At 37.6% G+C, this 24804-nt stretch overlaps 1 protein-coding gene across 1 annotated transcript in view; it reads left to right on the forward strand.

The window, feature by feature from the left end:
- LOC124594726 (cilia- and flagella-associated protein 251-like) overlaps nt 1–24804 on the forward strand; it is a 367330-nt gene that overhangs the window by 115200 nt on the left and 227326 nt on the right. Inside the window, exon 5 of the mRNA XM_047133097.1 lies at nt 10348–10502. Within this exon, the coding sequence (XP_046989053.1) occupies nt 10348–10502 (155 nt within the window). The remainder of the gene's footprint in view (nt 1–10347; nt 10503–24804) is intronic.

Here is a 24804-nt window from a genome sequence, read left to right on the forward strand (position 1 = left end):
TCAGCTTTTCCGTACATTTCTTTGGTCCACAGTGACCATACGCCAAATGGTAGTAGTCTATTATTTCCGTGATGTATTTGGTGGGCCACCATACCCGCCAAATATTACTATCTTCACCCTTACATATGTACAAGATATGTTCGTATACTTCCTAAATTTCTCTCCTTCTGGACTCCTTTCGTCATATCAGGTTTTCACCGTATTTAAACAACTGTCCTCGTTCTAATGGTGACGTAGATTCTTACAGATGTTCATTATTAATTTACGTCCCTCAACTTCTTTAAAATAGTATAATTTGACCACTCCATCTGACTCATCTTTCAATACGTCTTGATTAGACTCGGGCAACCGCGATAGCGCATCCACTATGCAATTGTCGGTCTCTTTTATGTAACAGATGTCAGTTAAATTGCTATAAATACAGCGACCACCTAGTCAGTCTTTCATGAAGTAGTTTACAATCCTTCAGATAAGTGAGCGCCTTATGGTCCATATGAATAATCACCTTACGGTCCCATAGGTAAACCTTGAACTTCTTGAATCCCCACACGATAGCGAGACACTCTTTCTCAGAAATCGTGTAGTTTCGCTCACTTTTTGATAAAGTTCGACTCGCAAATGCTATCGTCCAGTGTTCCTTATCCTCTCCTTCACCAACTTCTTGGAACAGTTCTACTCCCACCCCATAATTCGACGAATCCATCCCCACATGGAAGGGTAGCGATAAATCAGGATGAAATAGTATGTTAGATCTTAGCAACTCGTCTTTTAATCTCTCGAAAGTGGCCCGACACCCATCAGTCCACACAAACGGAACATTTTTGCATAAGAGGTTATTCAAATTTTCATCATTGAACACCTGTGCTTTTACGAATTTATGGTAAAATACTGTGAGCCCTAGAAAACTTTTTAACTGTTTCCTAGACTTAGGTGGAGGACAATTCCTTATTGCCTCTAATTTCTCTGGGTCTTTCGCAATACCAGCAGTGGTAATTACATGCCCTAAAAATTTCAGTTCCTGCTTCACAAATTCGCATTTCTTTAGCTTTAGAGTCATTCCGCCATGACGCAATGCTCTAAAAACTTCATCTAACAGGTCGCAGTGGTCATGCCAAGTGGCATTGGCCAACAATAGGTCGTCAACATATACAGTTAATCTTGAACTCAAAACCGGGCCGAGCACTTTATCTACGGCCCTGATGAATACGGACACAGATATATTAAGTCCAAATGGCAGTACTCTATACGCACACTACCATCCCGTTTTGCTACAATGACCAAACCATTATTGTATGGACTCGTATTTCTTTCAATCACTCCCCATTCGATCATCTTATCTATCTCCCGTTGCACTGCTTCCTTTTTGGACAGCGGTATAGCATACGGTCTCACAAAGAATAGTTCGTGCGGATTTACATGGAACTTGCATTTATATCCTTCCACAAGTCCCGGTTTGTCTGAAAACACACTCTTATTCCTCATTATTACTTCATACAGGCCTCGTCTTTGTTCATGTGTTACGTTTGACATCCCGTCTACAATACTTTCCAATTCACTTTCTATACTATTGTCAATGCCAAGATTCCTCACGTTACAGTAGTTCAAATGCATACCTACGTCAATGGCATCCGGCCAGTTAACAATGTGTACAGGCTGGTATTGCCTATCCACACCATCTCCTCCCTCGTCAAAACTAACTACTATTGTTTTATCTTGTGACGTACATGTCAAAGTTTTGCTTTCACAATTAATCACTGCACGGTACTTTAATAGCCAATATAACCCAATAATTACTTCCATAGTTAAGTCTGGCACGATGACAAACTCTTGTTCAAATCGTGTCCCACATATCTCGAAGTGGACAAAAATCTGTTTTGTGACCGGTTTACTGGCCTTCCCAGTAGCACCGATAATTTTCACTACTGTTACAGGCATAACTACGATGCCAGGTCTGTCTTTCAGTAACTGAAATATTTTTCCAGATACAGCACTCAATTCTGCACCGGTGTCAATCAACATGTTTAGTTGTAGGCCGTGCATATTAACAGACACTACTATCTGTCTACACTTATCCTCGACTGTTTCTTTATTTTCCCACAATAAATCCTCGTCTATATCCAGGTCATTCCAGAAAAAACCATCCGGCTTTGATCGTAAATCCAGCTTATCTGGTGGCTTTTTTAGCCTCTGTTCACATACAGTTTTAATTTCAACACGTTTGTCCCGAGGCTTAGTCTGTAGCTTCGCCTCCAATACCGAAACGTTTTCCTGTAACTCATCAACTAGTGAGTGTTGCTTTGCTATCAAATCACTAATTGTCACCTTCGTTGATTCCTCTTTGGTCAGATTGATCTCATCTGCCAATCTACCTGGAGGAATGTGCCCAGTAGTATCTGCAATTACTTCCTCTGGATCTGCGCAACCCACACTGCTACCGTCTGACCGTATAACGTCAGCTCTAACCTCATACGCGCTGTAATCTACGTGCTTTTCTACCAATCATGTCCGGCTATCACTAAAATTTTTGTATTCTTTCTCCTTAATACTCTCACAATGTTTAAACTGGAGGTTTGCGTCTGATGGGTTGGCTACTTCTACCACTATAACTTTCGGTAAGGTCTGCCAGTTATGGCCAGAACTTTGCGTTACTACTTCAACATCCATCTCCTGCGGGATGAAACACGATGAATGTTGCTCATGCTCCCCATTAACATCAACTATTTCTGGTAAAGTCTGCCGGTTAGGGCCAGAACTTTCTATCACTTCACAAACACTATCTTCCTGCGGGATGAGACGCGGCAAATCCTGCCCACGCTCCCCATAAACACTTCTCCCATACAGGCCCCTATTATCTCTTAGTTGACCGTATAAGCGACCAAACTGCCTTAACCAGACCTTATCCCTCTCTGCATCCCCTCGCTCGATGACGGACGTGTTATCCGACATCTGATCTTCTCTCAACACTTGCGAATCATTCTTAAACTCAATCTCCAGTTCCGCTGTGGGTGTTACAGCTGCCACTTTATAATCAATTTCCGGAACACTACTTAAATTGTTATCACTGACAGTGAATGTATTTTCTACTGCCGTGTCTACAGCTGATCTACTACTTGTGGGCGCACTCCTTTCTCTTAACACTGGCACACTCTCCCGCCATTGATTATTCCATATGGAAATTTCATAACGACGACACCTGGGTTTTCTCCTGTTATTGGGCCACCAAAATTTCTCCACGCCCGATCGGCCCCTCACCGGTGCGGCTAATGGTTTCCCTGTCTCGTCCCAGCAGATACGCTCCCCGGATGCTGCTGATGCAGCTGATCACACCCTCTGGCGTTATTACTATTCTGCGAAGCCCGTATCACGCAAGTATGATACTGGTCTCCGTCATTCCTGTTATTATTTGCATTGTACCGATTGTCATTATGGCCCGAACCACTATTGTTATTGCTGTCAAGATTGCGGTATGCATTATTCCCATAGTTATCGTTGTTGTGGTTGCTGTGGTACCCGTTGTTGTTACCACGGCCTCTACCACTGTCGCGATTATTGCGCCAACTGTCCTCGTCCTCAGCTTTTTCCAGAAAATCATTGATTGTCCTGTAATTGCTTCCTATGTAGCGTTTTGTATCATCTGGAAGCTTCCTGTAGAGTTCCCAGACTATTTCAGATTCCGTGCGGCAATCATGCAAATATTCCAACTTGCGGATCCAGCCCTCACAAAACTCCTTCTTCAAGCCACGCAAATTCGCATCGAAGGGCCTCGATACGACTAATTTGCGCCAGACACTTTGTTGTTTTTGCTCTGACCAGTATTCAGCCAGAAAAAAATTTTTAAACTCGTCAAAAGTCAGGTTCGTGATGTTGAGGTTTAAGCCCCAACGCTTGGCATCACCAGCCAACACGTCAATAACCGCATTAAGTTTTCTCTCATTAGTCCATGATCTGGGTAAAACTCTTTCACAATTTTTAATGAAATCCGTAGCATGTATACCGCCTTTTTTCAAGGGGTCGAACCGCTCCTCTTTCGTCAACAATTCCGAACTATGTGCACAGATTGGCACATAGCTCTGTTTTTCGTCAAGTTTCTTTTCTATTTCCGAAACTCTCGTAATTACTTGGCAAGTGGTTGTTGCAAGCGTTTCCACTTCCCTCTTTTTCTCTTCGCAGGTATTAGCCTGCTTCCTCACTTTGGTATCTACTTTGGATACTAAAGCCTTTAAAGTTTCCACCTTCTTTTGATCCTCTTTTTTCACTAATTGAATTTGTTCCATCACCTTATTCTCGATGATCGGAGCAACTGCTTCTCCTACACTTTTCTCGATTCTGCTAATTTCGGAATAAAAATGAATATTTATGCTCGCAATTTCCGCCTGAACGCCTATCATTTCCTGTTTAAGATTACTGATTTCGGTATTAATCACAAAAATATCTTCTTTGATTTTATCAACTTTTGTGTTAACAGCTCCAACATTGTTGTTAACAACATTAATAGCTTTGTTCTGATTGTCTAGCTTCTGTTCAATTTTTTCAGACTGAGCTTCTTGCTTGGCAGACTGAGCTACTTACTTGGCAGCCTGAGCTTTAATTTCTGCCGATTGAGTTTCTATCTTGCTAGACTGAGCCTTGATTTCGTAAATCAAAACATTCAATAAATCAGCTAAATTCCCGGAAACCAGCAGTTTTACTTCCGTAGCGGATGCATCTTTAATTGTCCCTCCATATTCGCCATCAAGGGGTTCAGATTTGATTATCACATCCGATTCCGAAACATTTTCTAAAGTTTGGAATTTCATTTCTGCTCTTTGTTGCGTTTTGGCGGTCGCGTCTTTCATGATAGCCGCCTGCCCCTGAACAATGGGTACCGCGGTGCGCGTTTCCCACTGTTCAACCGATTGTTCCGTACCCAAGTCTACCAAATTCTGGTAATTGTTGCCTTCACTCATTTTACCAATTTTCAGTAAAAATGCGAAATCTCAAATCTAATTAGGATTCCTCCCACTACTTATTATCACTGACGTAATGACCTGTTCGTAACCAGTACTTTGTTACGAGATTTGCACAATGCAAAATTCGTGTCCAGAGCAAACCTCAAGTCCAAAGATTGTCCTGTCACCAGGTCGCCATGTGTAACCTCCCCCTCACTTATTGACCTTAATGACCGTGAAAAATTAAACCGCATGTACCTAATGGAAATTTGGGAAAAGCAATCGTCGCCGAAGTTAATCTGTCAGTAAAGAGGGAGGAAAGGATTACATCTAAATGAAAGGAAAAATGTAAATGAAATTGGTGGAAATTAATTTAAGAAAAGGGTAAAATTAATAAAGAAAGTAAATGTGCAGTCGTCACGTTAACAATTAGTTGGCGTTAATTAGATATTTGAGATTTGGGGAAAATTACGGTCGCCAGTCCTATGGACAACTACTATAATAACTGAAAAAAAGGTTATTGCACATATAATTAGCACTAAAAGTGTGGCAACTGAAGGTTGACATGTGTTGTGTGAAAGCTGAAAGTTTGTCAAAAGTAATAAATTTCACTACACTCCGAATTAATTTAGCAAAAGAATTAATAAAACTGGAAAATTGAAAGTTAATTTAGTGACTGAAATTAATAGTGAGATTTGTTTCTGAAGCACTACGAAATTCAGTAATAAGGTTAGTCTTGGGCTACCTCAACAATCATTTCAAAACTAGTTGAATCTATGCAATTTAGAAATAAGAGATTTAACTTTGAACTTGAATTAAATTATTCTAAACAATTAACAATAGTAAAATTTAGTACGTACCAAGCTTAGCTGCAGTAGCTAAAAGAGGGTAATAAAACTCACACTATTAATTTCTGCTTGTGTAATCTAAATATTGTAGCTAGCTATGAATACTTTAACTGAACTTTGAAATTAAAGCAGTGAAATCGAATGATATTACTTTAATGCTGGCGTATGAATTTCAACGACACTCGGGTTCATTCCAGAATATGAAGGGACCCTACCTGGTAGTCAATTGGGACAATGAGCAACAAAGGTTCATGCTAAGTTGCTGTATTTTTGTGATGCAACATTTTTAAAAGCTAAGGTCTGCCATACAGTTCTAAAACTTTACTTGCTTCCAGTCTTCCTTGTTGGTTGATTGAAGGTTTGAAGCCGTCGATCGAGGAGGTGGCGACAGTCACTCATTGTCGGTTGTTGCTGTTGCAGAAGCTGGATGTTGGCGCGCCTCCTTCTCGACACGGACACCAGGCGAAATGGGCTCTTGATGTGCGCCAGCTAATGCTTCCCGTCCGCGACACCATGTCAGAAACTATCATAGCAAGTCGAGCGCAATTACATGCTGCCAAACCCCAAAAGCGCAGCATGCATGGGAGCATCACACAACACAACTGCTCAACCGTACTACTCCAGCCAGACTCTGTCTGCTCTGCCCGCGCTCCACGCGGCCGAGTTCACACTCCCAAAGATCCTAAACACTTTGGTTCTCCACACGACCTATCAATGTAATCGTTCGATAGAATAGTTTTCCCTAGTCAAGACCCAGCGTAAAAATACAAATAATATTTACAAAACAAATCAATTATACTTTGACACACACACACACACACACACACACACACACACACACATATATATATATATATATATATATATATATATATATATATATATATATATATATATATATATATACAAACAGTAAAACAATTACAATATATAAAGACACAGAAATGTTATATCTTCAGGTAACAAAATAAGAAAAAAAATTTGCAGTGCAATAGATGGAAATAGGAGGATATGCATTTCTGGCGTTACAAACTGAGCACACCCACCATTGGCTGCGATCTGAAAATCGAGATTTTTTGGTAACAGACCTGTCACAACATTGGTCTGATACAGTCTTTAGTGGATAACATCTGGCCGTGCTGTTAGTAAACACAGTGTACAGTGCACGTGCAAAAGAGCCAATCTGTGATGTTTGGCAGAGGGCATTTGAGTATGGCACCATCTATCTGCAAATCATTGTGCATGCATGATTTGCATGCCTTTGCATTCTTTGCATGTGTGTTCTAGAAACAGGGTGTTGATGTGTGGATACCATCAGTTGTACCTAGCCACCAGCAAGGTTGAACCACCTGAAGATGTTGGACAGTTGCTATGAGGAAATATTGTGAAATTTGCACAACATGATCCAGCAGCAAAACAGTGAAGACTATTTACAACATATCCACAGGGAAAGTGGGAAGAGCCACATAAGTTTATTTTATCATTCTGTGATTAAACTAAGATTTAAGTGTGATTTTGCTCATACATATTTACCTTGTTAACATAAAGGTAGCTATTCTTTACATGTGTACAATGTACGCTGCCCACCTGCTCCTGTTATGAATATCAGCATGCTCACTCAAGGGTTAAGGAGAACCCAGAGACCATGTTTAAACACATCTTGACCATTTAACTAATCCACAACAGTCAAAGGGATAATAAATGAAAACAGTTTGTTTGCAAGTGAACCGGGAATTGAAACATCATTATCACCAGCAGCAGAAGTAGTAACATGCCCTACACACCAGGGGAACTTGCCTCAGTTTGTTTAATGGTGATTTACACAAGAGAGAAACAATACAAACATCTCTCCCTCTCTCATGCTTATGGAATGAACCTCCATTGTCCAGGATGGAACTGAAAACTTGTGTACAGAAAAAAGTTGCTCTTACACCATACAAATATTTTAATGTAAATATTAACAAGACTTAAACTTTGTATCTCTCCCATGAAAATAAATCTTTCTGCTACAGCAAACACTGCAAAACTGAACAGAAAAAGCAATTCTACCTTATGCATTTAAAGATATAATATTTAAGAAATAAACTGCACTTGCTGCAAGCTTTCATGGATGAACATAATCAACATTTTTTTTTTTTTTTTTTTTTTTTTTTTTTAAAAGAGGAAGAGGAAGAAAACCCTGTTATTTCTTCAACAGTATTGCACTATAGGATCACTTGAATTGTCTGGCATTGCGATATGTTACAAATGAATAGAGCAGTGGAACACAAAGTGTTGGGTGCTGCTAAATGTGGAGTTGGACCATTTCCTCAACATCCCCAGTAAGATAATTGATGAAGTTCGAGCTGATGACATCACAGTACTGGCTGATTTAAATATTGATGCAAATTCCTGTAATATTAGTAATTTAAAATTGTCAGACTTATTGAATTGATGTAATCTTGCAAATGTGACACCAGGATTACAGATTTCACCTCTACTAGGACAGACTATGCAGTTAGCAAATATGATGAAGTTCAGTGACCTAGAATTTCAGTTTTCTGATCGTTACTATCAGAAAATTGATTACTCAAATGAGGATCCTCCAGAAACTAAAAAACATAATATGGCAGAAATGAAGCCCAACCACTTTGAACATAATCACGTTCAAAGATACACTAGCTAGAGAGAATTGTGGCAGTATCCACCAGTTAGAAAGATCGGATAATAAATGGAATGAATTCTATCACTTCTCTTTAGACATTTTGACTCCTGTCATTCAATTAAAAAAAAATTCCCAATCAGTGGGGAGAAAGAGTAAGTTAAAACTTATTAGCTACATTAGTCAAGCTCAGACGGAATATCTGTGACCTCTGTATACCGTACAAATCAGTTGGGCTGTAAATTTTTAAAAGGAAAATTTACCAATACCAAGTTTCAAATCAGAAATCCTAAATTTTAGGAACCAAGTCCACCTTGAATCAATAACAGAGTCAGTGAATGTAAGTCATGCCTTCTGGAACCTCATTAACGAATGTTGTAAAACGTGTATGAACACAGATGGTGAAGCAATAAATATCAGGCATGAAGGTCATCTGATAGAAGCTGAAAAAACTGTTTGTAACATTCTTAACCAGGTTTTTTCTCTTGAACATAGTCACAGAAACACTCAGCAACCCAGTACACAACTACATGACAGACAAAGGCTTTGAATTCGAGGAAGTAAAAGGACAAAAGATAAGCATAATAATTCTACAACTAAAAAGCAAGTGGTTGGGATGTTCACTCCATATCACTAATTAAAGAGGTATCAATGTTGTCGTTAAACCAATTACATATCTCAATAATTGTTGTACCAGAGAGGGTATGTTTCCCAGTGCACTGAAGAGGAGGGTTGGCAGACCAGTGCATAAAAAATGGTTGATCCTTTTCTATTTAGTCATCTGATGATGCTCCTCAAAGGAACCTCCTAATTACCATTTAATGACTTATGCCAATTGATATGGTGACAGGAGGATATAACATATTTTTCAACACATGAAACAACAGGATTGTCCAATACATAAACTGCAAACCAATACCACTGATTCCTACATCTAGTACATTTTCGAGTAAGCAAGACTTGCACGTGGTTAGTGCTTTTTCCACAGAATAAAGTCTGCTGACAGAAACCCAACATGTATTTTGAGAAAATCGCTACATCACAACAGCTGTCTCAGTATTCTTGCACCTAATCTGTAGCTATCTAGAGGAAGGAAAGAATACTGTGGTCATATTTTTACATCTCACAAAAGCTTTTGATCTGGTCAACCACGCTCTTGCCTTGCAGAAACTGGGAGCATGCAGTATCATACACTCATCTCTTGAACTCCTGACAGTGTACTGGTACCTAAAAACTGCAGACATTAAAAAAAAATACATGATCAAAATGGGTTGAGAAAAATCAACATTCATCTATGACTGAAACAGTAATGCAGGGTGTGCTACAGGAGTCAATGCTGAGACCATTTTTTTTCTTATGTGTATAAACCATCTTATATAGGCTGCTAATTCCCATGTGATGACTTGTGCTGATTGGACCTCTCTTCTTATTGTGTATGACAATGGGGAGGATATAAAAGACCACAGTCCGTATAATAGTAGTTCAATCTGGTACAACAGATTGCCAGAATCCATAAGAGCACATGCTGGGATCCATTTCAAACAAATTAAAATCTTTTCTTGTAAATAAATACTGGTATTCACTAAAAGAATTCAAAGCTGTACATGTTGTCTATCAACCTTTTTAGATAAATATTGCATGTATTGCGACATTATACACAAATCGATATGCTACTACACCTTTGTAAACTATGACATTTGCAAAAGTCATGTGATCAATACGTGCAAGAAGAAATGTAAATAATTAAATAAATAGTCATGTTTGTGATCTTAATTTGTTTTTAATATTTTAGACAAGAAATATAGAAGCATAGTTTTTTGGTATTCATATTCTGCTGTAATACCTACTTCTTTTGTGATTTGTGTGTACAAAGTGAATCACATTTCAGTTGCTATAATGTTATGCTTAGTTCTCTTATTTGCTTTTACAGTGTTCCTATTCTTACACTCTTTGATCCTCATGGTGAATATGGAAGTAGAGTTGTAGCACTGAGCCACAATGCAAAATATCTAGTAAGTGTTGGTGGTGACCCAGAGCAAACACTTGCATTTTGGGTATGGACATATGGCAGTGAGTATCCTGAAGGTATGTTGGAAAATACTTACTAAACCAATTGTTCTTGACATACTAATTAGACTTGGTAGCCACTTCTTGCAGAAGATATGCTTTGTTGTGCCCTATGGTTTTCACTGTTTTCAGAAGGAGACACTAATACAGCAATGTTCATCCGTGGCACAATAATGTAGAAGGTGTCACGAAACCTACTAAGAGAAAACTCCTTATATTTTGTATGTTTATGTACAAATAAAAGCTGACTTCTTGTATTTCCATCATGTTTGAGTAGAATCACTTGTATCAGAAACATTTGCTTCAGAAACAAATCTAAAAACTTCATATAAAATTCAAAGAAAATTGTTATTTTGATTACATCAAAATTTATGTGTGTAATGACATATTGTGTATTTTTGAATATTGAGTGCTATGAAAAATGTGTTTCATGCTATAGCAGAAGTAGTAATCTATATCAGTAATGTTTGAGAACATGTCTCTCTGAAGTGCAGCAGCTCATTTATTATTTAAAACTGAATATGAAAATTCATGACCACAATAAACCTTTTTTATATTATGTTAGCGTTTTTGATCTGTTTTAGACCATCTTCAGACCCACACCGTCATGGTAGATGGTGGCTGTGAATGGAGCGGGCACTACATCTCAACGAATGATGTAAGCAGTTGAGGTGTAGCGTCTGCTTTGTTCATAACCACCACATACCATCATGGTGTGTGCCTGGAAATGGTCTGAAACAGACTGAAACCAATAACCTTATATAAAAACAAAACAAAAAATTATTGCTGTTGTGACTGATCATATTCATTTGTAAGCAATCTATTTTGCTTCATTCAAATTTGGCCATTGTATTTTTTTTCCATTTCTCCAATTTTCAGCGTATACCTACATGAATAATGGTATAGTTTTGATAATTTTTAGAAGTAACATATGCTGTGGAAAAGATAGTCTATAGTAAATCAGAATTTGCAGGCTACAGTTCCTGCGGTATGTGTTACATTATTTTAAATTTACCTTCCTCTCCAGCAGCAATGTATATTGTCTCCATTTTTGTACATTTCAACTATTTTTGATTTTGTTATGTAATTTTGTTAGTGAATGTAACTTGGTACAAAACAAAGCTCCAAGCTTCAGCTAATCAATAAATTTTATCAAAGGTTTTTCTCTTGTCATAACAGCAATATTGGTGTTGAAATTTAGTTGCTGCAGAAAGTAAAGGTAATTGTAAACCTTGCAGTTTAACAGATCCTGAAATTAAATGAGAAGCAGCAACATCAGTTTAAAAATATTTGTTTACTGACATGTAAAACATTGCACCAGGCACAATGCAAATACTGTTCTTGGGCACAGGATGATTTAGTAGCTGGATGTTGCTCTGACTGCTGTAGCTAAGTTGGTCAGAGTGCTGTCACAAAATTGGAAGTTGCTGGGACTATGTGTGTTGGGTGGGCTGTCAAAGGATACGTATCCAACATACCAGAGGAATCACAGTTTCTATTATATTTTGAGGATATGGCCCGTCGATGAGATATATAATGCCTTTAGCCACATGTTCACTTGACTGTGAGTGACATGTCTGTGGTAAAGTGCATTCTACATTCATTATAATGTTCCACAATTTTTAAACTGTTAATGAGCATAACCCAAATTTAAAAAAACAATCATGACTCAAAAGCCCAAGTACCTTCAAGGGAACAGTAAATTTCATGTACAGTTTTTCTCTTGTCATAACAGTGTAATTGCTCCCCGGTGGATACCATCTCCTCCACAAGAAGTGCAAGATATATCTATCTGTGAGGACATGTCAGTGGTAGGAATATATGCACAAGTGAGAATTCAGCTTATTACAGCCAACCACTAACCAACAAGTCTGAGGTGTTGTTTTCTTCTGAAACAGGAATCGAATCAGTAAGTTACACCTCACCTGTTGGCAATTCTGTTGTTTCCTGTGTTAAGGGGAGGCAAATATAAATGGATAGCAGCTTGTTAATTGTTGGCTGTTCAGGTGTATGGCAAATAATGGTAACTCTTAAGAAAATGGCAGTAAGGGATGGGAAGGATCACCTCATGCAATCAATGTATATCCCTACCATAAGGGTGGCCATAGCCAACAACAAGCCTGTCCTCCCTCTGCAACTCCCAGGGAAAGGAAAGAAATGTAGTGCAGTCAGATTTTTCCTTTCAAGAAAATGACAGATTTCTAGCAATGTTGGAACTGGCTTCTTTGTGTGGCTTGTTACAAGAAGCCACCATTTGTCTTCCAGAATGTTAAAAATATATCATACCTCCAGATCTGCCCCTCGCCCTCCTACCACACAAACTGTCCTATGGATGACCTTGCTGTGGAGTCCTCTTTCAACATGTTGAACAGGCTGTTCTGGCAACCATTGAGGGAACAATGTGCAAAAAACTGCAGATTGTGTTAAAACAAGTGACATTTGTTGTAAGGTCTCTGCATTCACACTTTGTTCATTCCAGTTTTTGGCAGAGAAATTTGAGAAGAGCATTCTTCTTATGGGATATTAAAGAAGCTCACAATCTACAACATTCGTCATTGCCCCCCTAACTGATGAAGACCCCCTGTCCCAGAGGTGAGTGAAAGGCTTGAACCAGAGGCTTTAAGGATTACGTGGTATGTGAGACTGTGGATTCCTGGATGTGCACCACAGGTCTGGGAACTGTAGGATGCCCTAAATGGGTCAGGTCTGTACTACAACTTAAGAGACTCACACCCAGGTAACTGATAGTATGTTTTCCACTCAAGGAGTTTCTAGATAAGGTGACTCTCCATACAGTTCCAGTAACGTTTGCTACAGCAGACCCCAAAGTACTAGTATGGGATCCAAAGAAATCCTCCCATTCCAACCCTTGCCAACAAATGAGGCTTTTTAAAATCATAGGGATCAACTGCAAAAGTATTCACAACAAAGTAGCAGAGTCTGAAGCACTCATAAAAAACAGTGGATTTCACATAATACTACACACAGAAAGCTGATTAAGACCCAAAATTGATAGCAGCAAGGTTTTTGGGGTAAATCTAAGTGTATATGAAAAAGATAGACTAATGAAAAATGGAGATGGTGTGTTTATTGCATACTACAAGAAACTCTAATCTAACAAGACACAATTGAAGATGCATACAAAATTATTGGATGGGACTCAATTTAAGGGTGAACATAAACACATAACTGAATATTTCTGTTGACCATCAGACTGACTCTCAAATGTAACCAAAAATTGTAGACGAAACCTCAGTTTGTAGGCGTATGTTCACCAGTCAAACTGTCATCACTGGTGGAGACATCCTTCATCCAACAATGAACTGGTATAATTACAATTTTATAAGTGGTCAGTACAAAAACACCTTGTGAACCTATGTTAAGTCCCATATCTGAAAACTAGCTAGAGCAGATAGTGCAGAAGTGCAGCATGAGGAAAATGTATTGGATCTGACCTCTTTCAGAGGGCCACATTTAAACTGGTGTCAGCTACCATGAGGTTTTAGGAGCAGCAATGGTCACTAAACTATAAAGTGAAACTAGAAGAAGTAGAAACATTTATACATTCAGCAAAGTAGGTAACAAGAAGTAGCATCATACTGCAACAAGAAACTTGAAACATTCAGTTCTGAGCAGGAGCTTGTTAGAGGAATTATCACTGGACATACAGGGTGCCTCAAAAAGGCATGTTATAACCTCAATGTGTTACAGCATCTAAACTAATTAAGATATTCACACCACATTTGGCTTACATGACAACCAAAAAAATTTTTGTTAGTGTATGTTACAGATTGTTGTGAGTCAAGCAAAATCACAATGATTCAAAAAGGGTTAGTATTGGACTGGCATATTCAGACCAAACTAGACAAAACTGACACTGCAATGCCCCAGCCTCCTGGGTCTTGATTTATTCAATGATGTAAAAATTTTGTGTAGTAGTGTGAAGCCGAACACAGTGTGAATATCTTAATTAGTTTGGATGTCATATGTCGTGACAGTGGATCAATGTGTATCACAAAATGTAATTGTATAATCCAAAAAGCACCTCCTTGAACCTCAACTGGGCTAGAAATGACCATGTTCAACTACTTGGACTGACACTGCTCCAATCCTTCTCCCCTAAAGTTATCTTGGCCGAAATTTTAAGTTAACTGGAAACTGGAACACTCTACTTTTCTTCAATTTGGCTGAACATTACATTCACACATGCAAGTAATTACTCAAAACTGTAACATTACAAATGATCACCAATTGGCCCCAAATTTAACAGATTACCACTGACAAAATGTTCTTGAAAACAACCTGAACAACTCATGATGTGTTTCTACCTACTAATGCAAGAGCGATTGATGAGGTAGAGTACAAAATTCATTGGCTGAGCACAATAATTCATATGAGATTAAATGTTTAACAACAAAATATGCAAATATAGGTAAACACATACAAACTACATGAAAAGAAATTGAAAGTCTTTAACTCTTATCTCATTAGTAATCGTAACTATTGCTTGCAAAAATGACTGTGTCAGAAATTTACTGGTTTGTAAAGTTATTACAGTTATGAAAAGAAATAATTACATGAAAGAAACCAACCCTTAACTGCTGTTCTGAATGTTATTGAATGTAAAGGTGAATAATATTGCAATGGAAAATCCAGGATGGAAAGTAACAGTATTGTGAAGAGGAAAGTTGCCACACACCATATAGTGGAGATGTCAAGTTGCAGATAGGCGCAACTAAAAGACTGTCACAAATATAGCTTTTGGCCAGTAAGGCCTTCATCAAAATTAGGCGTGAATACACACATACACACACATGCAAATGCAACTCACACACACACATGACTGCAGTTTCGGGCACCCAAGTATGAGTGGGGCCTCAGCTGCCTTAGACTGCAGTCATGTGTGTGTGTGTGAGTTGTGTTTGTGTGAGTGTGTATGTATGTGGTCATGTCTAATTTTGACGAAGGTCTTTCTGGCCCAAAGCTACATTTATGAGAGTATTTTTGTTGTGCTTGTTTGCGACTTGGCATCTCCGCTATATGGTGAGAGGCAATTTTCCTTTACACAACACTGTTGAATAATATTACAATATGCAATTTACAATTACGCAAAATGAATGGCCAAGAAAAGTTATTGTTGTTTCTATATGAAGAGTTTTTACATCATTGATTAGAATGAAGAACATTAAGGTTTCTCTTTGCCAGTATTCCTTCAAAACAGTTTCCACTTACTTGATGTTGCCAGTGAGTTGTCAATGTCCGTGTCATTAGTCCATGATCCTTGAGGATGTGATTCAGTAATTGATGTTGTCTTGCTGATATCCTTGATCATAAGTGCCAGTTGTGAATGTAACAGGTATGCTCAGTGCTTGCAGAATTAGCTCCAATCTGTGTATCTGCATAAAACAACAAGAATAAAACATGCTTCTTTCCATTAAAGTGTGTCGTATCCTGACATCATAATAGTTGTTATACACTTTAGCTGCAATTTTCAAATTTATGGAATGCAATTGTGGTGTGGCACTTTTCACAGTATATCCATCCATGCTATGACAGTGAATCAAGTCGATTGTATTGTAAATCATTAATCTTTGGTTTAAACAGAGAATTAAGTGTCTGTGCCATTGTTGACACAACCATTTCAATCTTGCTGTGGTCAGCACGCCATTCATTAGTAGTTAAAAGTTCTTTGTGTCAATGCACAACAGTAAAATGTGTTACCATGTTTTCTTAGGTAGGATCTTATCCATCACCAGCATTAGAGTTGACCCTGAAAAGATAAGAGCAATTAAGGAATATAGATCTCTGAGGAATCATAGACAGTTAAAGTCTTCTGGGTTTGTCTAATTTTTTGTTATACAAAATTTGTTTCTGGTCAAGTGTTCAATAACCCACGTTTGAACAGGTTGTTAAGTCCTAATGTAGCTATTTTGTTTGGAAAGCTGAGTGTCATAAAGCTTTTAATCATTTTAAGGAGGATTTGAATGAGGTCAGAATGTTATACCATCCTCACCTTAGTCGACCTTTCTGTCTAGGAACTGACTCTAGTGTATACAGTAATGGAGTACAATTGTTTCAAAATTTTTGGAATGATGAAAAGGAAGACCATAGGAAAACAGTCTTTGCAAACAGATCACTGACTAGCTACAGTAGAGATTACAGTGATTGATCATTAAGCTTTGGTGATAATTTGGAGATACAAAAAGTTCAGAGATAGTCCATGATGAATCAAAACTAACATTTACACTGCTCATCAAGCACTTATATTTTTTCAAGAAACTTAGACTAATGTATTCACAGTTGAAGAGGCAAACAGTGTTTATGCAAAAATTTGAATTTGAAATCAAGTATGTCAAAAGTACACAGAACAAAGTAGCAAGTGAATTATCCAGACAACCACTGGGAGAAAAAAGTTAGGACAAGATGTAGATAGGATCATGTAAAACTATTTTATATAAAAGGAGTTCAGGGAGAGAAGAAAACAGGAGGAATTTGCAAATACATGAGAAAGCATCAGAATGATGGTGAGATAAGGAGGACAATAAAAAGGGAAATAGATAAGCCAAATAACAACAATAAACTGTTGAAATACTACAAGATACATGATATAGTTTTGTTCAGTTGATGTAATGAAAATTCAGAAGATTGGAAGGTGTATTGGCTGAGTGAATACATAGATGATATAATTGTTTATACACATTTGTGTTTTGGACATGTAGTTCCTAAGAAATATATACAAAAACTAAGAGAGCGTGTAGTTCTTGACAACATGGTAAGGAGGGTAAGTGCCCATTTTAAACCTGTGGCAAGTGTCAGAGAACCAAGGTTACTAATCAAACTTGTAGGCTTCCCACGCAAAGTGTTAAACTACATGATTTGATTGAATTATTGGCAGCCAATTTTTACAGTTCTTTGCAGAACATGAAGGGAGCTTTTCCCTATTGCACTGTAGTGTGGGAGTATTATCTAAATTTATAAACCTCTATCCTTTGCATAAATCAACTGACAAAGTGATTCAAACTAAATTAGAAAAGGACAGTTTTGTGAAATTTGGCAAACCAAAAACCATACTTTCCGATAAGGGGTCACAGTTTGCATGTAAAAGATGGGAGGCAGATCTCACCCACCATGGAGTAACAGTAATATAGACAGCAACGTCTTATCCAGCTGGAAATCGTGAAGATGGAATATGAGGGAAATTGAATGGTTGTGTCACACATACTGCACCAGCATTCACAGCTCGTTGGGAGATGATGTTGAGAATATTTAAGATGTAACAAGTATGTAAATCATGATGTAACAGGATTTATTCCTTATGATATTATGAAGGGAGATAGATCTTTGAATTTTGTAGAGGAAAAACTGGCTTTCCCCTGTAGAGATGAAAAGTCAAAGAAGAAATTTACACTTAATAACATAGTGGATTTGAAACTGTATAAGGTTAGAGTGACGCAGACAAGGTGAATTCATTGAGTGCAATAAATTTTCAGTGTAAAGCTTGGGATCCACAAGGAAAAATGAATGAAGGTGTAGGGAGTGTATAATTTAATTTTTTGAAGTATAAGTGGAATCTCAATTTTTTTGAGTTTATGTGGCCAGTTAAGGCAGAGGATGTTTAATAGGTTTCATAACATGATCAGTGTTAATTTAATAGTAGTCAATGTCTCTTAATTTGTTTACAACATGCAAATGGAAAAATAATGCTAGGAAACATAAACATAAAAGTATATAATTTTCAGTTGATTGCATAGGTTTGTAAAACAAAATAGGTTGAAAGAGTGCTTGTGTCATGAAACAAAGTAACAACAATGATTTCCATAACACTTTTTGCTACAGGAATAAGTATACAACAACAGGGACTTCATATGTGATTCATATGTGATGAGTCAAGAAATGAAAACCTACATAAAGGACTAAAAACAAAAATACTAAAAAGCTACAGTGTAACAGAAATTCATCTCTTGTATCCTTTCTTCTTCTTCTTCTTCTTCTTCTTCTCCTTTACAACTACTTTCATCACTATCTTCTTCTTCATTGTCAACAATTTCTATTTTGTATCACTTCGTCTTCCTCTCTCTCACCTCCCTTCACCTCTTCGTACTTTTTAACTCCAATATACATTTGGGAAAACATTTACATACATGAACCCACTGGCTCTACATTACTTCTACAATTAATTTCAGGTGCAATCACCTCAATTGCCAAATTCTCACTTCCATGTCTTCTATCACCATGATTAGTATTACCCATATTATATATTACTAAACTTCTTGTCTCATCATGGCAACTTGTAACATTGGTAGGCCCAAGTGTTTTACCTGCCCCAGCATGGGCCCTCATTGTTGTGGGGTGCCGTTTCCCATCTGAAATTCTACTCTGCTATCAGGACTTCTACTCTTAGCCCTGGAACTGATTTGACTTCGTCCTCCTCTACCTCTCACATTTACTTGGTTTGCTGTGTTAGTTTGACCTTGGTTCTCATGGTACCACTCAGAGACTCTCTTTTCACGAAGCAAATAATTTGTTTGCTATCTGTCTACATCCATCATTCTATTCAAAAAGTCTTTAATGTTTTTATTATGCTCTATCAGTTAACATATTTTATTGGGAGGTGACTTCTATATTAGCATCTCTGCAGTATTCCTGTCACCCCAAGTACTGTACAAATGTTTCACAGTATTCTTGCATACTCACCCTGTTTCTCCTATCATAACACAGAGCTCTCTTAAAATCTTCTATAATATCACTTTGTTTCTCTTAGAACCAGTAATCTCCCAGAAAAGCTGACTCAAATTCCTCAAAAGTTTCATGTTTGTAAGGCACGTCTGGTTCTCGATCCAAACTTACTCCTTTTAACCAAGCAAAGGCCCTCTTTAACGTATCTTTCTCTATCCAGTTTACAGTAAACTGATTTCTCATATGATGTATAAAAGAGAATGGATGTACATCCCTTTAGGGTAAAAAAGTATGCTATTAAAAGTACTGCCATCTCTCACATGTACTACCAAAGCTGAAGCAGCACCACTTCTACCTTGTACTGTTCTCTCTAAACTCCCTTCTGTATTCTCAGTCACAGAAGTGGTCCTTTATAACCTCTTTTGGCTGTGTTCCTGTAAAACTCGATCGCAGTAATCCTTCACTTCTATTTCTCTTTGTTCTCACTTTTCAGCTTGGTCTCTACATTTGTATTCAAGCATTCTACTTTTTCCTTTGTAAAAATCTCAAATTTGTTTTGGTTTTCATTTAACTGAAATTATGTTTCTTTAAATGTCTCTTGAACATAATTTTATTTATTTATTTATTTACAGGTCAAATTCCATAGGACCAAATTGAGGAGCAAATCTCCAAGTTCATTGAATGTGTCATACATGTAATTGCTACATAGAAGTAATAACAGATAAAAATAAAATGTTGATGAACCCGAAAAAAGTCATTCCATAAGTTTAAGTAAACACAATCAATAATAGAACAAGAATCAGCTTAATTTTTCAAGGAACTCCTCGACAGAATAGAAGGAGTGACCCACTAGGAAACTCTTCAGTTTCGATTTGAAAGCACGTAGATTACTGCTAAGATTTTTGAATTTGAGTGGTAGCTTATTTTGAAAATGGATGCAGCAGTATACTGCACACCTTTCTGCACAAGAGTTGAGGAAGTCCTATCCAAATGCAGGTTTGATTTCTGCTGAGTATTAACTGAATGAAAGCTGCTTATTCTAGGGAATAAGCTAATATTGTTAACAAGAAATGACAGTAAGGAATATATATATATATATATATATATATATATATATACTGCTAATCAATATATATAATAATAAATATATATATATATATATATATATATATATATATATATACACAGAGAGAGAGACAGGGAAACATTCCATGTGGGAAAAATATATCTAAAAACAAAGATGATGAGACTTACCAAACAAAAGCACTGGCAGGTCGATAGCCACACAAACAAACACAAACATATACACAAAATTCTAGCTTTCACAACCAACAGTTGCTTCGCCAGGAAAGAGGGAAGGAGAGGGAAAGACGAAAGGATGTGGGTTTTAAGGGAGAGGGTAAGGAGTCATTCCAATCCTGGGAGTGGAAAGACTTACCTTAGGGGGAAAAAGGACGGGTATACACTCGCACACACACACACACACACACACACACACACACACACACACACACACATATTCATCCGCACATACACAGACACATGCAGACATTTGTAAAGGGAAAGAGTTTGGGCCCCACTTCCACTACACACCGTCAGGTGGCTTGCGGAGTATTGATGTAGCTATAGATGTAGAAGTGGCGCCAAAACTAATCTGTGGGGTGCCCCCCACTTGACCGTATTCCACTCAGACCCTACATCACAGACATTCTCAGCATTGTGAATAATGACCTTTTGCAGTCTGTTGCTAAAGTAAGAGGTGAACCAGTTGTGAGCTACTCCCCATATTCTGTAACGGTCCAACTTCTGGACCAATATTTTGTGATCAACACAATCAAACACCTTAGTTAAATTTTTTAAAAAAATGCCTAGTGTTCGAAACCTTTTGTTTAACCCATCCAGTACCTTACAGAGAAAAGAGAATATAGCATTTTCAGTTGTTAAGCGACTTCTAAAGCCGAACTGTACATTTGATAGCAAATTGTGTGATTTAAAATGTTCAATTATCCTTACATACACAACCTTTTCAATAACTTAAGCAAACACTGACGGCTTAGAAATAGGTGTAAAATTGTCTACTTTATTCCTTTCTCCCTTTTTATAAAGTGGCTTTACTACTGAGTGCCTTAATCATTCAGGAAACTGACCATTCCTAAAGGAAAAATTACAAATATGGCTAAATACAGGGCTCACATGTGCAGCACAGTACATTGATATTCTGCTAGGCACTCCATCATAACCATGAGAGTCCTTAGTATTCAGTGATTTAATTATTGACTTAATCTCCCCCTTATCTGTACCACAAAGGAGTATTTCAGACATCAAACCGAACGAGGTGGCTATCACACTGGACTCACATTCGGGAGGACGACGGTTCGATCCTGTGTCCGGCCATCCTGATTTAGGTTTTCTGTGATTTCCCTAAATCGCTCCAGGCAAATGCCGGGTTGGTTCCTTTGAAAGGGCACGGCTGACTTCCTTCCCCGTCCTTCCCTAATCTGATGAGACCGATGACCTCGTTGTCTGGTCTCCTCCCCCAAACAATCCAACCCCCTCAGACATCAATCTTGGAAAGGCTTTTGCCAAGAGAGTTATATGATTCCCTGTAGAAGCTAAATTTTTATATAATTGACCAGCAATGCTCAGAAAATGATTGTTAAATACTGTACATATATCTGATTTATCAGTAACAGAAATATTTTTACTGCAAACTGACTATATTGTCGACCTTGTGCTGCTGACCAGACACTTCCTTCACAACTGACCATATGGTTTTAAGTTTATCCTGTGAATCAGCTACTCTATTTGCATACTACGTACTCTTTGCCTTCCTAATAACATTTTTAAGCACCTTACGATACTGTTTGTAATGAGCAACTGTAGCTTGATTGTGACTACTTCTAACAGTTTGATATAATTCCCTCATTGTTCTACATGATACCATTATCCCACTAGTTAGCCACTCAGGCTGTCTATTACTGCTAGTACTCCATTTAGAACAATCTAATAGAAAGCAACTCTCAAAGAGCATGAGAAATGTGTTACGGGAAACATTATATTTATCATCAATGTTATCGCACTATAAACATCCTGCCACTCTTTTTTCTTGACAAGGTTTAAAAAACTCTCAATTGCTGTTGGATTAACTTTCCTACGTAGTTTGTAATTACATATACATCTGTTTGAGTACAAAAGCATTTTAATGTTAAAATTTGTGCATCATGGTCTGAAAGGTCATTCACACTTTTACTAACAGAATGCCTATCTAGTAATGAAGAATGAATAAAAATATTGTCTATGGCTGTGCTACTGCTCCCCTGCACCCTAGTTGGAAAAAACACAGTCTGCTTCAGATCATAGAGTTTAGGAGATCTACCAACATCCTTTTTCTTGCACCATCATACACAAAATTTATATTGAAGTCGCCACATATAACTAATTTCTGGTACTTCCTACAAAGTGAATCAAGAGCCCTCTCTAGCTTGAGCACAAATGCCCTGAAGTCAGAGTTGGGGAGACCTATAAACAACAACAACTAGAAGTTTAGTTTCAATAACATTCAAATATCTATTCAGTGCAGTGCTGTGATAGGTCTATGGACTCAAATTGAATGCTGTTTGTTACATAGATAGCCATTCCCTAACCCTGAAAGGAACTCCTTGAAAAACAGCCAGCTAATCTGTATCCTGGTAATGGAAGCCTCTGAATTGTCAAATTATTTAAGTGATGCTCCGACATACCAATAATTTCAGAGTCAACATCTGTAAGCAGTTCACTAACTTTATCTCTAATACGTTGTATATTTTGATGAAATATGATTATTACTTCTCTACTTGTAAACATGACATCATCTGAAGGTGAGCCCTTAGTTAGCGGGACTTACTTTAAGCAGGTATACCCATCAGCTGACTTCAATCTAAAAAAGGTGCAGCTCTAACACCAACCACTACAGGAATTTTTCAATGAGTGATCCTCCCACCACCCACTACACTGTGACCTGTAAGCTTTGCCAGCCTCCCCTTCCCATACCTATTGAGATGCAGGTCATGCCTAGTGAAACCTGATCTGCTGATGGACCCAACTGACACCACTGAAATGTGACCCATGCCCTCTACCATCAGGGCCCTCTCCAGCCCCATGTTAACATGCCTAACAGCCGCATTAAGATGAGGCTGATCATGGCACTGAAACAGTTGCACGAAATGCACATTAGTGCCACCAGATTGAGTTGTTATCTTTACCAGGTCACTACCCACATCATATTCCCTGTCCCTATCAAGAATATTCCCTGCTCTACCCACTATCACTACCTGATCTTTGTTTGTAAAATTTATCAAAATCTATACTTACCTCCCACTTAAACTCAGGCATAATCCACTTCCTGTTGTAGATCCTTCAAGCTTTGTTTGTATTTTTGATCTAGCTCCTTTTTGACTCATCTATCATTTTGCTGAAAGTTTCTATTTGCCCACTCAGTTCTTTCATCAGTTCTCTGTGCCCATCTTCCATTTTTGCTAAATGCAATTCAAACATACTTTCTGCTCCTCCAATCTCATCTACTTTCCTTTTGACACTTGGTTCCAATTTAATGGCTAATCCTTTTTCTACATATTCCATAGTAGGCTTTGTATCGTTACCTACCGCTTGTTCACTTAACCATGTCTGGAAACTAGCTACCCTTTCATCCTGTTTAATCATAATTTTGCAGACTCAGTGAAAAAAAAAAAAAAAAGAAAATTAACTGAATTTATTAAAATCTTTACTTACCTCCTACTTAAACTCAAACATCATCTAACTCCCATTGAAGATCCTTCAAGTTTTGTTTGTATTTTTGATCTAGCTCCTTTTTTGACTCATCTGTGTTCAACAACTTGGACTGACAATACTCCCATCCATCTCCCCTAAAGTTAATTTTAAAAAATTGGAACCAGGAATATTCCACTTTTCTTCACTATGGCTCAGCATTACATTCACACGTACAAATAATTACTCAAAAGCTATAACATTATGAATTACGAATGGTCACCCATTAGCCCCAAATCAAACAGATTACCACTGATAAATCATTCTCCTAAACAAACTGAACAACTCATGACATGATTCTATCTACTAATGCAATGGCAGTTAATGCATAGCATGCAAAATTCAGTGCGCAATTCATTGGCAGAGCGCAGTAGCTCATATGACGTTAAATACCGAAGAACAAAACATGCAAATATAGGTAAACACTTACAGACTACATAAATAATGAAACATTGGCAATTAATAGCAAATGAAAAGAAACTGAAACTTTCAATCTTAATGAGGTATTAGTAGCTATTGTTTGTAAAAATGTCTGTGTTGGAAATTAATAGATTTGTGAAGTTATTATGATACTGAAAGGACTAATTAAATGAATGAAATCAAGTGTTAACCAGTGATCTGAATGTTGTTGAATGTAAAACTGAATAGTATTACAATATGGCAGTTTACAATAATATAAAATGAATGGCCAAGAGAAGTTATTGTTGTTTCTGTATGAAACAAACAATGTAGTTTGTGGTGTCTCTTAGCCAACATTGCTTCAAAACAGTTGCCACTTACCCAATCCTGCCAGCTAGTCACTGACATTCGCATCATTAGTCCATGATCCTTGAGCATGTAA

This window comes from Schistocerca americana, chromosome 1, assembly GCF_021461395.2.
Source record: "Schistocerca americana isolate TAMUIC-IGC-003095 chromosome 1, iqSchAmer2.1, whole genome shotgun sequence".
In the NCBI taxonomy this organism is placed as follows: Eukaryota; Metazoa; Arthropoda; class Insecta; order Orthoptera; family Acrididae; genus Schistocerca; species Schistocerca americana.